At 40.3% G+C, this 13868-nt stretch overlaps 1 protein-coding gene across 2 annotated transcripts in view; it reads right to left on the minus strand.

Annotated features, from left to right (window-relative positions):
• Positions 1-3578: 3578 nt before the first annotated feature.
• Positions 3579-13868, minus strand: part of Stlk (Ste20-like kinase) — a 48577-nt gene continuing 38287 nt past the window's right edge. For both annotated transcript variants that reach the window (XM_080274855.1, XM_080274856.1), the window contains 3 exons: positions 9771-9957; positions 7494-7745; positions 3579-3980 (listed from right to left, as the gene is read on the minus strand). In XM_080274855.1, the coding sequence (XP_080130981.1) occupies positions 3907-3980; positions 7494-7745; positions 9771-9957 (513 nt within the window). In that variant the 3' untranslated portion in view covers positions 3579-3906. The remainder of the gene's footprint in view (positions 3981-7493; positions 7746-9770; positions 9958-13868) is intronic.

Raw genomic sequence — 13868 nt, forward strand, 5'->3', positions numbered from 1 at the left:
GGCCTATTCTGTGTGTAAAACTGCACGACAAAAAACGATCCAGTTCATGTGAAAGTGTCCAAAAACTGCATTTCACTACTGGTGGGGGGGGAGGGGATGCAGGAAGGTATATGCCTTAGATACTTATGTATGTAAAGGACAACCAAATGTGACATGGTTACCAAAGCCTATTCTGTATGAAAAGCTGCATGCCCAAAGGAAGCATTATATTGCGAGATACAGCATGCATAAATGGTATAGCACTGGTGATGACAGAGACAAATGTACAGCAATAAAAATCAACAGACCTGGCCTTTACCCTAGGCCTATCATGCGTGCAAAGAAACATATCCAGAGGTGACCCAGTTACTGTACTAAGATAAAGTATCAGCAGTGCGGTGCAAGGGGTTATGCATTAAGTACTGATACTGTTTAGACACGAGTTTTCATATAAGACACTGACTGATACAGTATTATACAATACTGGCTCAGAATAATAGGGTGTAGTAAGGGAGGGTTGACTTTCATTCCCCCCCCCCCTACACACCATTTTCAAGATATGCCCACACATTATGCTTTTCCCACAGGGCTACTGTATGTATAAAGTTATGCAGCAGGGCATAGCCTTGCTACTGAGCTACTGGATTCACAAAATGTGACATATTAGAGTTGATGTGTGATCCTTCTTTTTGTAAAATGATAAGGATTATTAACAGCTCCCTGAAACAGTGGGCTGTGGAGTTATCATGTCACTGTGTCTATGCAGTACAAGTAAAAATGCAGTAATCTTTCAAGCTTGCAAGCTTATGACAGGTGCAACACACCTACACCTGACTAAGTTGCCAGGTCATCATAACCAGAGACAGATCAAGAGCAGGACCCAGACACAAGCACTTTCATCACTGACACACCCATTTAACAATACCAATATCATGCAATGTAGATCATATATGGTCACTGTCATTGATTCACTCAGTGGTTCTGTATACATCTCCCTGTTAAGTTTTATATAAAGCATGCATAAGGCCATTTGCTCATACTATTGCCAGCCATACTGCTACCGTACAGCAACATAAGCCATGATGCTATACCATATGTTGCCAGTTACAGTGCATATCACCTGCATCTCATACTGATCCACCATTGCTAAACTCCACTTACTTTACCTTAGCCTAAAATTGCCATTTCTCCATCCTGAATGCTGAGCTATAACAAAAGATTAACACTAGAATGCAAGAGTAATCATAAATAAGTGCTATGGGAACGCCACAGTTCATGCAAAAGGAAGAAATATACATTAAGTTATGGTGGGCAAATTATAGTTGTCATCATACTGTGTTAAAATCAGCATTATCAAGGGCATGTAAGTTTCCTTGTGGGCTATAGAGATAATTATTTTGCAGCAGAATGTTCCAGGCTTTTAGCTTGTAAGTGTATAGCATATAATCATCCCCAATAGTATACTCTTGTTTAGACAGTGATCCATTAAATGCTTCCCCACACTCTGCCCAATGTCTATGGGATGCTGACTGATTTGACTAATTATAGTATCTGACCATGTTAGCATAATATCAAAGGTCACTGCTGCCATACAGCAAGAATAAAATTAGAACAAAAACTAAAGTGAATCTAGTAGTCACTAAAGTATCAGTAGCTCTCTTCTTTCCATTGTTGTCACTGTCCATCTTCCTGATCAGCTGAAATACTGAGACCATGGGACCATTGCAATACTGCATATCCTGTAGTGCTGCAGCTGCAGGCAAGTCAGTCACTTTGTATAGGAACAAAACTCTTATATGTACTACTGCATCATATCACAGTGCCATGAATTGTTCAAACAAAAGAATTATATTACATATGGAAATGTTTATCAGGAAGATACAGCAATTTCAGTCAGATTTGGACCCTCTACACATCTAAGTTAGGCCACAGTTGTTAAATCTTCCCATTAAACAACATTCAAAAGAGGGTCCAAGTCAAGCTGAAGCTGTTGAATCTTCATAATAAGCAACATTTAAAAGAGGGTCCAAGTTGGGCTGAAGCTGTTGTAGCTTCATCATTAGCAACATTCAGAAAAGGGATGACCAGGTCAAAGCTGCTGTATCTTCATAAACAATATGTAAAAGATCATCCAAGTTGGGCTACAGGTTCTATATTTTCTCAATAAACTCTTCCCTATGTGAATATGATTCTTCCAAAAATATTCTATCTCCAGTATACAGGGATAAGGTAAAGGTCAGATAAAAAATTTACATATATATATATTCTGTATATATATAATTCTCTGCTGTAAATCCCAGAGACCAGCAACTTATCAAAATGCTTTGGAAAATTCCAATGATAAGCCAATTCAGTATATAACTACACCAGGATACTGTCTGTCAACACAACAATGTTATAAAATATCTAGTGTATTTTCTTTTCAGTGATCCTTAAAAAGGAAGAAAAAATATATATCAGATTAAAAATAACCTGACAAGTGTATGTGAAGTGCATCTATAAACAAAAATACAAAAATGTACAGATGGTTATGCTTGTGATGGATATGCTTGTGAGGTGGAGTAAGGATTCCCAAGGCCTGAACAATGTGTAAATGATTGTGACCTGTTTTACTGGCATGCTGTTGATAGTTCTCCCACTCTTATGTTTTCTCTTGCTTTTTGAAGCCTACCTTACTCAATCATTCTTATGGGAATATGAGTTGTGATGATGGTGATAAGGATGAAAAATAATCTTGACCTATCTTGCTTATAAAATACCTGCACTTCATTTATCATTGAACAACGTTTGTTGATACAATATGCACTTTTAAAGGCTTATCATTTTGTTTGTTAACTTCTGCATGATTACCATGTTTTTTTTTCCATTTTTTCTTGCTACTCCCAGGTAATTTTATTCTGATCTGAAAGACTTTTCTAACTGGAGAGGTTACATGTAGCCTACTGTATATTATACGCTACATGTAACCCCTTGAATCTGGTTATGTATTCATTAGTTTATTCTTGCTATCTCCAGACAATATAATTCAGCTCTGGTTAGACCTGAGAAGCCAAATGGTTTCCTGTAGACCAGGAAACCATTTACTGCATTGGATGGTAATCATATAACCAAATTATTGTGCTTGGTGGTTTAGTGGGTAATTAAGGTGCTCCAATCAGATACAGCCTGCACAAGTTTATATCCAAAGGGTGGTTAGGGTTTATTGCTCTCATAATGCCACTCATGGATGAGTAAGGCTGGTCACTCTCATCTTAAATGTAAGGACCAACTTGCCTAGCCCTGAGCTCCTACATTCCTCATGTGGCAACATGGGAGTGGATGATGGATGGACAGACCTCTTGTAGTCAGGGGTAAATGAAGGCCACATCTAACCTCTCCAGCATGAAAATTATTCTATCTATCTCTAGCCCGACGCCCTAATCCCGCAAAGGGTGGCCACAGACAAAACGCCTCCAAGTCGCTCTGTCACCCACCATTTGACTACCCTCCCCCCAACTCACTACCCCCTCCCTCATATATATCTCAACTCCATCCCTCCACCTCATCCTCGGTCTACCCCTCCCTCTCCCTCCCTCCACCTCACCCACATAAACCCTCTTATTCAGTCTTTCATTCTCGATTCTCTCCACATGTCCAAACCACCTCAGTGTATTTCTCCTAATCTTCTCAACCACATCCACATCCACCCCACAACGTTCCTTCACTTCTTCATTCGTCAACCTGTCCCTCCATGTCACTATTCAAAACTGAATAATCTTTCTGGAGATAGCAAAATTAAGTGAAAACACATCACCTGATTCAAGGGGCTAATCACCTGAATGAGAGAAGTCTTTCCTGAGATGAATAAACTCATCAGGAGGTGGCAGGAATAAACTGTAAAAAACTACCATGGTACTGAAGGCGTTAAAGACTAGACATTGTGGTGGGCTAGAATTCCCACGTGACATCATCCTGTAGCTGTGTCTGTTCAATCCTCTCCAGGAGGTCTGGGATAGCTTCACCTGTGGAAAAAATACACAGTATTATAAACTGTGGGTTTTGGTGGCATATTCTCATTACAAAATGTTGTACCATAATTTGTTTGTTTGGAGGCATATCCTCATGACATGATGTAAACTGTGTCTTGGTGGTGTATTCTTGCTACATAATACTGTAGGTGCTATAAGATACCGTATTGGGAGACATAATCACCAACAAGCTCAGTGAAATAGGCCACACTGTCATTCACTCACAAATGGCAGTGGTGGTGGCAGCGGCGGTAACGATGATAGTGGCAGCAGCACAGCAGTAGCGGCAATGGCAGCGACAGTGGCAGCAGCGGCAGCGGCGACAGTGGTGATGATGGTGGTGCAGCAGAGGCAGTGGAGGTGATGGTGGTGAAAAATTGTGAGTGAATGAGTGTGTGGCTCATTGCAATGGGCATGCTGGTGATTAGTTCTCCCACTGTCATGTTTTTCTTTTTCCTTGCTTCCTGGCCTAAACCTCATCCCACTGGTGGATGGGAAAAAGAGGCACAATGATTACAATACATATGATTATGATGATGTGTGTCTTGATGGCATATTCATGTTGGCACAGGCAACTTCATATCACCTGTTCAGTAACAAATGATTTTTCCTATTACCCTTTGGTATAATCATGTATGCTACTGATCCAAACTATGCTGATGCTGATTAAACAAAGGACACCTTTGATAACTAAACCCACCTCTAAAACAGGTGTAAGGTGAAAGAAATACTTATTCATGGGAAGGAAGAGGGGCAAACCTTGGGAGTCCCACCCTCTGTAAACTCTAGTCCAGGTGAATGTCCACTACTGTGCAAAATTTTGTGTGCCTGTGTAAAAACTACAATATTGTTCTTCCTTGGGGCAGTGCCCCCATAGGAGATGGCCATCAACTGGTTCCACCATGCCTAAAAGATGGCCTGGGTGAATGTGTACTGGTATGCAAAATTTTGTGTTCTTAGGTTAAAAACTATGACCATGCATAACAGCTTAACCAGAACCCCTGAGGACTCCCCCATGGGGAAGGACTTTTGGGGGTCTCGTTCATTCATTCATTCATTCATCATCTAATCCGGTGTTGCCCCATGAGAAATGTAGAAGCCCGAGGCTAGGCAAGTTAGTCCTGACAGTTAAGATGAAAGTGACCGGCCTCACTCATCCCTGAATGGCATTACATGAGCAATAAACCCCAACCACCCCTTGGATATAATCTTGCAAATCCAACTAGAGCGCCTTAACAGTCCACTCAACCACCAGGTGCCCTAATTTTGTTATATGGTTACCACCCAGCACAGTAAATGGTTTTGGCTTGTCACTCAGTGTAGATGCACCCACAGACAAAAGGATGAGGAAAGAATGATGGAAAGAAAGACAGAAGAGGAAGGATGGAAAGGAGGAAAAGAGGAAAAGGCAGGCACCCACGAGTAACACTACAACGAGTGAAGGATGGTCTCAATCTGTCTAAAACATAGCTCCAGTAAAGCTCTACCATTGTCCAAAATTTCATGCTTTTAGGTAAAAATCTATAGCACTGTCCCTCCTGGAGGCTGCCCTTCCCTTCCCATGGGAGGTGGTCAACACAGATCCCATCCAGCCTAAAACACAGCCTGGGTAAATACCTACCAATATGCAAAATTTTTTGTTCCTAGGTTAAAAAACCATGACTGAGCATTATGGCTTTGCCTGCCCCCCCCCCCAGGAGTGAACCCCACCTGCGTGAGGGGCAACCCTCAACAGTTCCGCCCTTCCCAAAAGGTTGCTGGAGAGAACAACTATTAAAAGACAAAATTTCATGTTCTTCAATTAATAATTCTGGCTGTGTATAATCAGCTGAGACACTGGGAGCAGCCCCTCTACATGGGGCATCCCTCAGGGGTTCCACCTTGCTTATAACCTGGTGAGAACTAAACAAATTTTCATATTCCTACATGAAAAATTGGTTGTGCCTAATGGTTATGGGTGGGAGACACCCATGAGGTGCTGCATGTGACAAGCACTATATTCGTATTTGACCACCCCTGTGGGCATGTCAAAAAAGATATAAATAAAAAATGGGACAACAATAAGGAATCATTTTGTTTTGTTTCATTTTTAAAGGCTCCAAAATGCTAACATGTGTCAGCCTTGATCACTTAATGGCAGCTCTACATGCTGCTCGATCTCTAGTCCTGAAGTCACACTCAATGACCTCGTCCCACGTCTTTTTCAGTCTACCTCTTGCAACCCTACCCCTAACATTAGCACTTCTCACTTTCGCCACCCAATTATCATCCCCCATCCTCTCTACATGCCCAAATCAGCTCAATCTACCTTTCCTCATCACAACACCAATGCACTCCAGGCCCATCCTACCTCTCAACTCTTCCATGATAAACCTAGCCTCCCGGGCCTCACACTCAAGGACGCACTACACATCCACCTAATCACTGCCGTTTCTGTTTGTCTGAGCCTGCAAATATCCTCTTCCTTTATTGCCCAGGTTCCACTACCATACAGCATTACATTCCTAACATGCTGCATACAAAGATCCCTTGGCACATATGTAATAAATTGCTGACGAGGGAGCTATGAGGTCTCCTATGCAAACAAAATACTGTACTGCATGGCCCTTGATTTCACAGTGCTGTGAATTGTTCAAACATAAGAATTACTGTATGTCCACAAATGGAAATACTGCTCAGCTACTAAGATGAGACAGCTGTTCCATGCAAGGATATAAGGCTTCCAATAACATAAATAGTCATTTACATCAATGAAATCTTGGTCAAATGCTACAGTCCATATTCTAAGATGAAACAACAGCAATCAATGCAGGTGCAGTATGACTAAATATGACATTATGATGGGAGTATGGTGTAAAATCAGGTGTCTCAAGACCCGATAAAATTAACTATGGAAATGATAATGAGCCAAAGTACTATATTGTTTTACTGTTCTATTCTCCAAACGAGCTATGATAAGGAAAATACGCTTCAAGAAAGAAGAAAATTACCAATTAAGGTGGACAAACCATAACCAACCTTTATAAACTGTTTCTGGTATGGATGTCTAGTCTACCAAGTGAGCAGATTTAAATGAAAATATAACTCCATCAAATCATCATCACACTCACCTTTTCTTCCAATATAAGGATTGGGTAAGATATGACCAAGAAACAAGGACTTCTCAAGTATGAAAGTAGAAGAACCCTCAACAGCATGCCCAGTGAAATGGGACAGACAAGTATTTACAAATCATTCAAAACTTCATAATACAGTTTCATTTCAGACAATACCATGCAATTCTACTCAAGAAAAGAATACACGCCAACTTCTGCGAATTCAGACAATGCATATGGTTAGATCAATTAGTATAATACAAGTTCAGCTCACACAATACCATGCTATTCTACTCAAGATACCCACCAACTACTGTGATTTCAGTTGGTACATATGATCACTGATCAAATTCAATCAATATTATACAACTCAAACAATACCATGCAATTTTGCTTACGACATGACACTCACCGACTTCTTCAGTGGTTTCAGTCAACGGGACGACAGGATGGAGGAGACGAGGAAGGGGTGTGTGGATGCGGCGAGTCTGTCTGATAAATGGGTGGTTGAGGAGGCGCTCGGCAGAGGGACGGTGTTCTGGGGCACCACACAGTGACTGAGAGACAAAGTCATGGGCAGCAGGGCTGAAGAGTCGCTGTGACACTGCCAAGTTGGTCAGGTTGTCCCCCACACTGCCGCCAACACCTGAGTCTGTTGCTAGTCCTGCCACAGGAAGGAAAAAGTTGTAATCATCATCATTATCATGGCATTTTTTTTCCTACCAAGGGGTAGTTGGGTTTACTGCCCACATAATACCACTCACGGATGAACAACTGGTTACTCTCACTTTGAATGTTGGTACCAAGTACCTTAGCCCCACCCCCTACTCTCCTGACAGGACAATAAAAGAGTAGATGATGGATGGGTAGACAGAAAAACAGGTGTGTGCAAAATCCTGTGACAGCCTCTCAAACTCTGATAAACTACTGAAAGTTTCAGAATGTAAATGAATGCAGTTATAACTAACACAAAATGGCAGTTATGACTAACACAGAATAGATAATTTAAGAGACAATACCTGTACCTACATAAAACTGAACTCAAAACAGTACATCATGTTGCACTGTTCTGCACTCAAGCAAATGAGACAATAATACAATATTTTGAGTGCCAGACCTCTTGTTCACCCCTGTGAAATTCCTGGTTATAACACCTTCTCACAAGTCTGTTCTGCCAGAGCAGATCTTGAAGCTGTCTTAACAAGAACAATTATTGTGTTATACACTGACGAGTAGCTACTAAAAGGCTGTGCGACATGAAATACATTATTTGTAAGTATCAGCAAGCAGCATTTCACACTATAAAATGTATGAGTAAAGAAATAATGAATGAATAATGAATGAATGAATGAATGAGTAAAGAGAAAAACAATTTACACATTTTCATATACAGTAACCTCTATCTTGCCTAGATGCTACAACACTCCCTACCATAAGAAAAATCAGCCTTGCCATATTTTCATATCTGTAAGAACATGGATACATCACAGTGACTGCTATCATACCCCTTAGTATAGGCCACTAACTCGTCAGCATATTACAGAAGACAATGCCTATTATGTTTTCCTGCTATTCATAAACCTGTACCCTCATTTATAAACCTGTACCCTCAATTCAGTACCAAGTTTAAGGAAAAAGGTGTGATATACCTATAACGTATCATATCATTTATAATGGCCCCAACATGTTTTTATAAATGATACAAAATTATATTACAGTATAAATATATTACAGCTTTTCCAAGCACCTGGTACTGAACTGAGGGATACTGGCAGATCAGGTTTATAAATAGCAATAAAACTTAAGACTTTTTTTTTCTCTTTACTATGCTGAGCTTCCTTCTGCCTATGGTTGATTTTACACTCCCTCTTCTGTCTTTCTTTCCTTCATTCTTTCCTCTTCCTTCTTCCTATGGGTGACTCTACACTGAGTGACAAGACAAATGGTTTCCTGTACACCAGGATATCATTTACTATGATGGGTGGTAACCAAATTATGGGACCTGGTGGTTTAGTGGGTAGTTAAGGCACTCCAATTGGATTGGGCCTGTGTAGGTTTATATCCAAGGAGTGGTTGGGGTTTATTGCTCACGTAATGCCACTCAGGGATGAGTGAGGCTGATCACTCTCATCCTAAATGTCAGGACCAACTTGCCTAGCCCCGGGCTCCTATGCTCCTCATGGGGCAACAGGATTAGATGATGGATGGATGGAGGGAATTAGTGGCAAAAAACATCAAAAGAGGGCCACATATAACGAGGAATAGCTGTACATCATGACCACTCTGACCACTCCTAACCATTACAGTCTCTCTTTTCCATACCATCACTCACTCTGACTATTCTCTAAGGTCCGTATTCTCATCAGTTTAGGAGGTTTTCTAGCACATCTTCCATAGTAATTTGTTTTCCATATTACAACTTTATCTTCTCTTGTATGCTACTTATACCTTAAATATACTGACATAGTTTACACAACATCAAACAAGTGAATATTAATGTGCCACATGCAGAAATAATCTGGGAAAAAAAGAGGTGCTGAGAAGCCCCCTTACCCAATGAGAATATGAACCTGAGATCCGTGGACAAGTGGAGACAACATGGTGGAAAGGTACCACATTCTCTAATACAGTATGATTACTCCAACCACTTCTAACCATTCCAGCCTCTTCCTTTCATGTCATGACTTACCTTGCCCATTCTCCGAGATCTGTGGACATGTGGAGGCATCATAGAGGAAGGGCACTCTGTTTTCCAGTTTTTCTAATAGCAACAGCGTGGTGGGTATGTTCCGATATGGTACCTCCCCGTTACCCAATTCGCATACCGTTATCCCAAGACTGTACACATCTACTTTTTCACAGTATCCCTCGAGGTCCTGGAGAAAGAAAAACAAGCATCAGAAAAATAAGAGAGAGAGACAAGACTGCAACACAATAGAGAAAAGAAGGCAAGGACACAAATTAATTTCTCTTCTATCCAATGATGTATAAACTCTCCTCATAATGTGCCAGAGATGTGTTGCAAAATATCAGAACTTCACAACTGGTGCTGTAAACTGTGGGAAATTGGCAGAAGTGCAGGTGCGGCCTTGTTCTTCACCAATATCTGTGGTCTCTGTACCAATTTGAATTCAGTTCATTTTTCTTACAGTCCATATCCTCTCTAGCCCTGTTCCTCACAGAACACCAAATCTCTCCTTCTACTGAAATATGCCCATTTTGTTTTCCTGGTTACCATCTCCTCACAAACTTCTGAAACAAGGGTGGCACCTGTTGTTTTATCAAATCTGAATTTGCGGTTGATACTGTTTTAAACTTCACTTCAACTAATTTTGAATATTCACTGTATAAACTAAATTATCTAAATACAGTATTACCAAAGATATCTGTGTAGTCTTTCGCGCCCCTAATGCTTCTTCAGAACCCAGTGTATCTGACTCCATACTCACACAGTTGAGTAACTTTACCCTTACTTACCCTTAGCACTGAAATTACCATTTTGGGTGATTTCAACATACATAATGTAGAATGGTTATCAAGTTCTGCCAAGACTGACAATACTGGTCCAGAATGCAAGTTGTTCACAAAATCATTTAATATCACGCAGTTGGTAAAGCAACCAACCAGAATACCAGATAATCCTGACCATAATGCCCATTTCTTAGATCTATTCCTGACAAATAATCCAGATCAATACAGCATAAATACTTTCACCACTTGGATCCTCTGACCACAATATCATCAAAGCCTCATTAGTCAGCTCCCCCAAACCTCCCTATTCTGAACCTATCAGGGTGGCCCAATAGCACTTTGATAGGGCAAACTGGGATGGAGTTAGAAATTATCCTGCTGACATTCCATGGCAGTCTTTCTTCTCTAGTGATGTCATTTCTACCCAGTCCCACATTCAAGACTTAATACTGGCTGGTGTGGATTTCTTCATACCAAGTCAACAGTTCACTAAAAGAGTGAACTCTCCAAAATGGTTTGAAAGCAACTGTGCCAGAGCAACAGCCCAAAAGTCATTAGAATATAACTCCTACTTAAAATAAAAAACATCTGAATCACTCTGTCACTTTAAAATTGCTAGAAACCATGCAAAAGCGGTAATAAATCTTGCTAAATCAAACTTTCTTCAAATTCAAGCATCAAAACAACTTAATAATCCTAATGACAATAGAATATTCTGGTCAACTCTCAATTCTTTCAATAATAACTTTAACAAGTCATCATCCATTTCCCCACTAAACTCTTCAGATGGTAACATTATACATGACCTGCGTGGTAAAGCGAATATCTTTGCCAGTACATTTGCCAGAAATTTTACCGCAGAGGAAGTCAGCCAGAATGCCCCAGTACAAGAACTTGACTCCCGAAACTGTTGCACTTAAAATACAGACTAGATACGCAAATCCAACCTAGACAATTTACCAACCAACGAAGCTCCAGGCACAGATGGAATTCATCCAACTGTTTTGAAAAAGTGTTCCCCAGAACTTGTGTCTGTTCTAGCTAAATTATTCAGACTATACATACATACTTCTTCATTCCCTAATTCATGGAAAGAAGCCAATATGGAAGTTCCTCTGACCCCTCTGATCACACAGCAATAGCTATCACATCTTCTCTTGGTAAAGTATTTGAAAGTGTAATTAATAAGCACATTGTTAAACACCTTGAATCCAACAACTTAATTAGTGACAGACAATATGGTTTTCGCCACGAAAGATCCACCACTGACGTACTCAATCTCCTGACTCATACCATCCATCAATCAATTGACCAACATGGAGAAACTCATGCAGTAGCCCTTGATATTTTTAAAGCTTCTGATAAATCATGACACTGTTCCCTGCAATCAAAACTCCCTTGATATGGACTAACATCTTTTGTTCGTCTGCTTTCTTCATGTCTCAGCGACAGAAAATTAAAAGTAAAAGTAGATGATGTACATTCTAATTTCCACTCAGTTAATGCCGGCATGCCACAAGGACCAGTTCCAGCACCAACCCTATTCCTAGTTCGTACTGATGATCTCTTATCTGTCACCCACGATCCCATCCATTCATATGCAAACGACTCAACGCTTCACAGTTCATTCACACTCAAACACCCATTTACAAAGTTTAATATCTCTAACTCTCAACTCAGTGCAGCCACCTCCATAAAGCAAGACATATCTAAGATAAGTGAATGGGAACAAAATAACACCTTGTCTCATTTAATGCTAATAAAACCAAATATATACAATTTACTAATAGACAGATATTGCCGGATTCGTATATTACCTTCAGTGCTACTAATATTCCCATCTCTAAAAGTATTGAGATTCTCCGTGTTTCACTTGATAATGTCCTCAGTTGGACTTCTCAAGTCAGATCACTTGCTAAAACTACCTCAAAGAAACTTGTATTACCGTACAGAGTCCGTCACTTCTTCACTGACGAGCTGTTCGCTATAATTTATAAGAGTCATGTGCACTCTCAGCTTAAATATTGCTCACCCTTGTGGAATGGATATGGAGAGGCTGCATTAAAACAACTAGACAAAATTCAGAACAAAGCTGTTGGAATTATTAATAACCCTGCTAATACAAATGAACTACCTCCCAGACAAGTAAGAAGGAATGTTGCCTCCCATGCATTATTTTACAGATACTTTTATGGCAAATGCTCAGATGAAGTTGCAGGCATTGTGCCACCTCTCCATGCCTTTCCTCATGCTACATGGGCATCTGGTAGCACTCATGACTGGAATGTCACAAAGCCATATTGCAGAATTTCTGCCTATCAGAATTCTTTTATTCCTCAAACAGCATCTCTCTGGAATTCGCTTCACCAGAGTTGTTTCTCTCCAACCTTCCACCTACAGCTGTTGAAGTCCAACTGTTACAGATTTTTATGAATGGAGGATGCCAGTAATCTGGTGTATGGATTATTTTTTAAATTCATTCCTCTGTTCTGCTATTAAAAAAAAAAAAAATCAGTCTCCCAATAATCAATATTCTGTAATTCACTGTCATCATCAGAGAGAGAGAGAGAGAGAGAGAGAGAGAAAAAAAAAAAAAAACATGGGTTTCCTGTATACTGTACATTATTTATGTGGTAGGTGGTGATGCCCATCATTCACTCACTCAATGTAGTGCTACAGACTCCGCAAAAGAAACTGACTGCACTGGGCATAATGTAATTAAAAAAAAAAAAAAATCCTGGAAAAGCCATATATTAATGATACAGACAAAACTATGCAGCATACCTGTATCCCAATACTTGGTCATGTTACCCATGGCCTCAATTACAAACTGGAGGCATTTGGGCATGCTGTCTGCTAAATTTTGGGTGTTCTGCATCTATTTCCTTGACCCACATGTTGCAAATCTCACATACTGTATAAGGCAAGGCACTGACGAAGTGCTGCATGTTGTATGCTTGTCCTTGATATAATTTCACGTGTTTTCAATGGGATTCAAATCTGGAGTGTTACCTGGCCAATTCAGCACTTCAGGAATTTCATAACCCTTTTTGCCCTGTGACATGGAAGTGAATCCTGCATAAAATGTGTGCAACCACAAATGTCGTATAGCTGCAGATGATCATCCAGCACCTGCATATACCAGTCAGCATTCATTACTGTGCTTTTAGGATGGAAGTATAGGCCTCCTCAACCCACTTCTCCACTAAAACAACCCCACACCATTACATTATTACTGTGATTGACAGTCTTCTGTGTGTGATGGGGGTTGTAGCAAATCAGGTTGCTAGGCCCCCCTACCCACCCAATATGGTGA

Source organism: Coenobita brevimanus, chromosome 60, assembly GCF_032717465.1.
Source record: "Coenobita brevimanus isolate Jiangsu-jjx chromosome 60, ASM3271746v2, whole genome shotgun sequence".
NCBI lineage: Eukaryota > Metazoa > Arthropoda > Malacostraca > Decapoda > Coenobitidae > Coenobita > Coenobita brevimanus.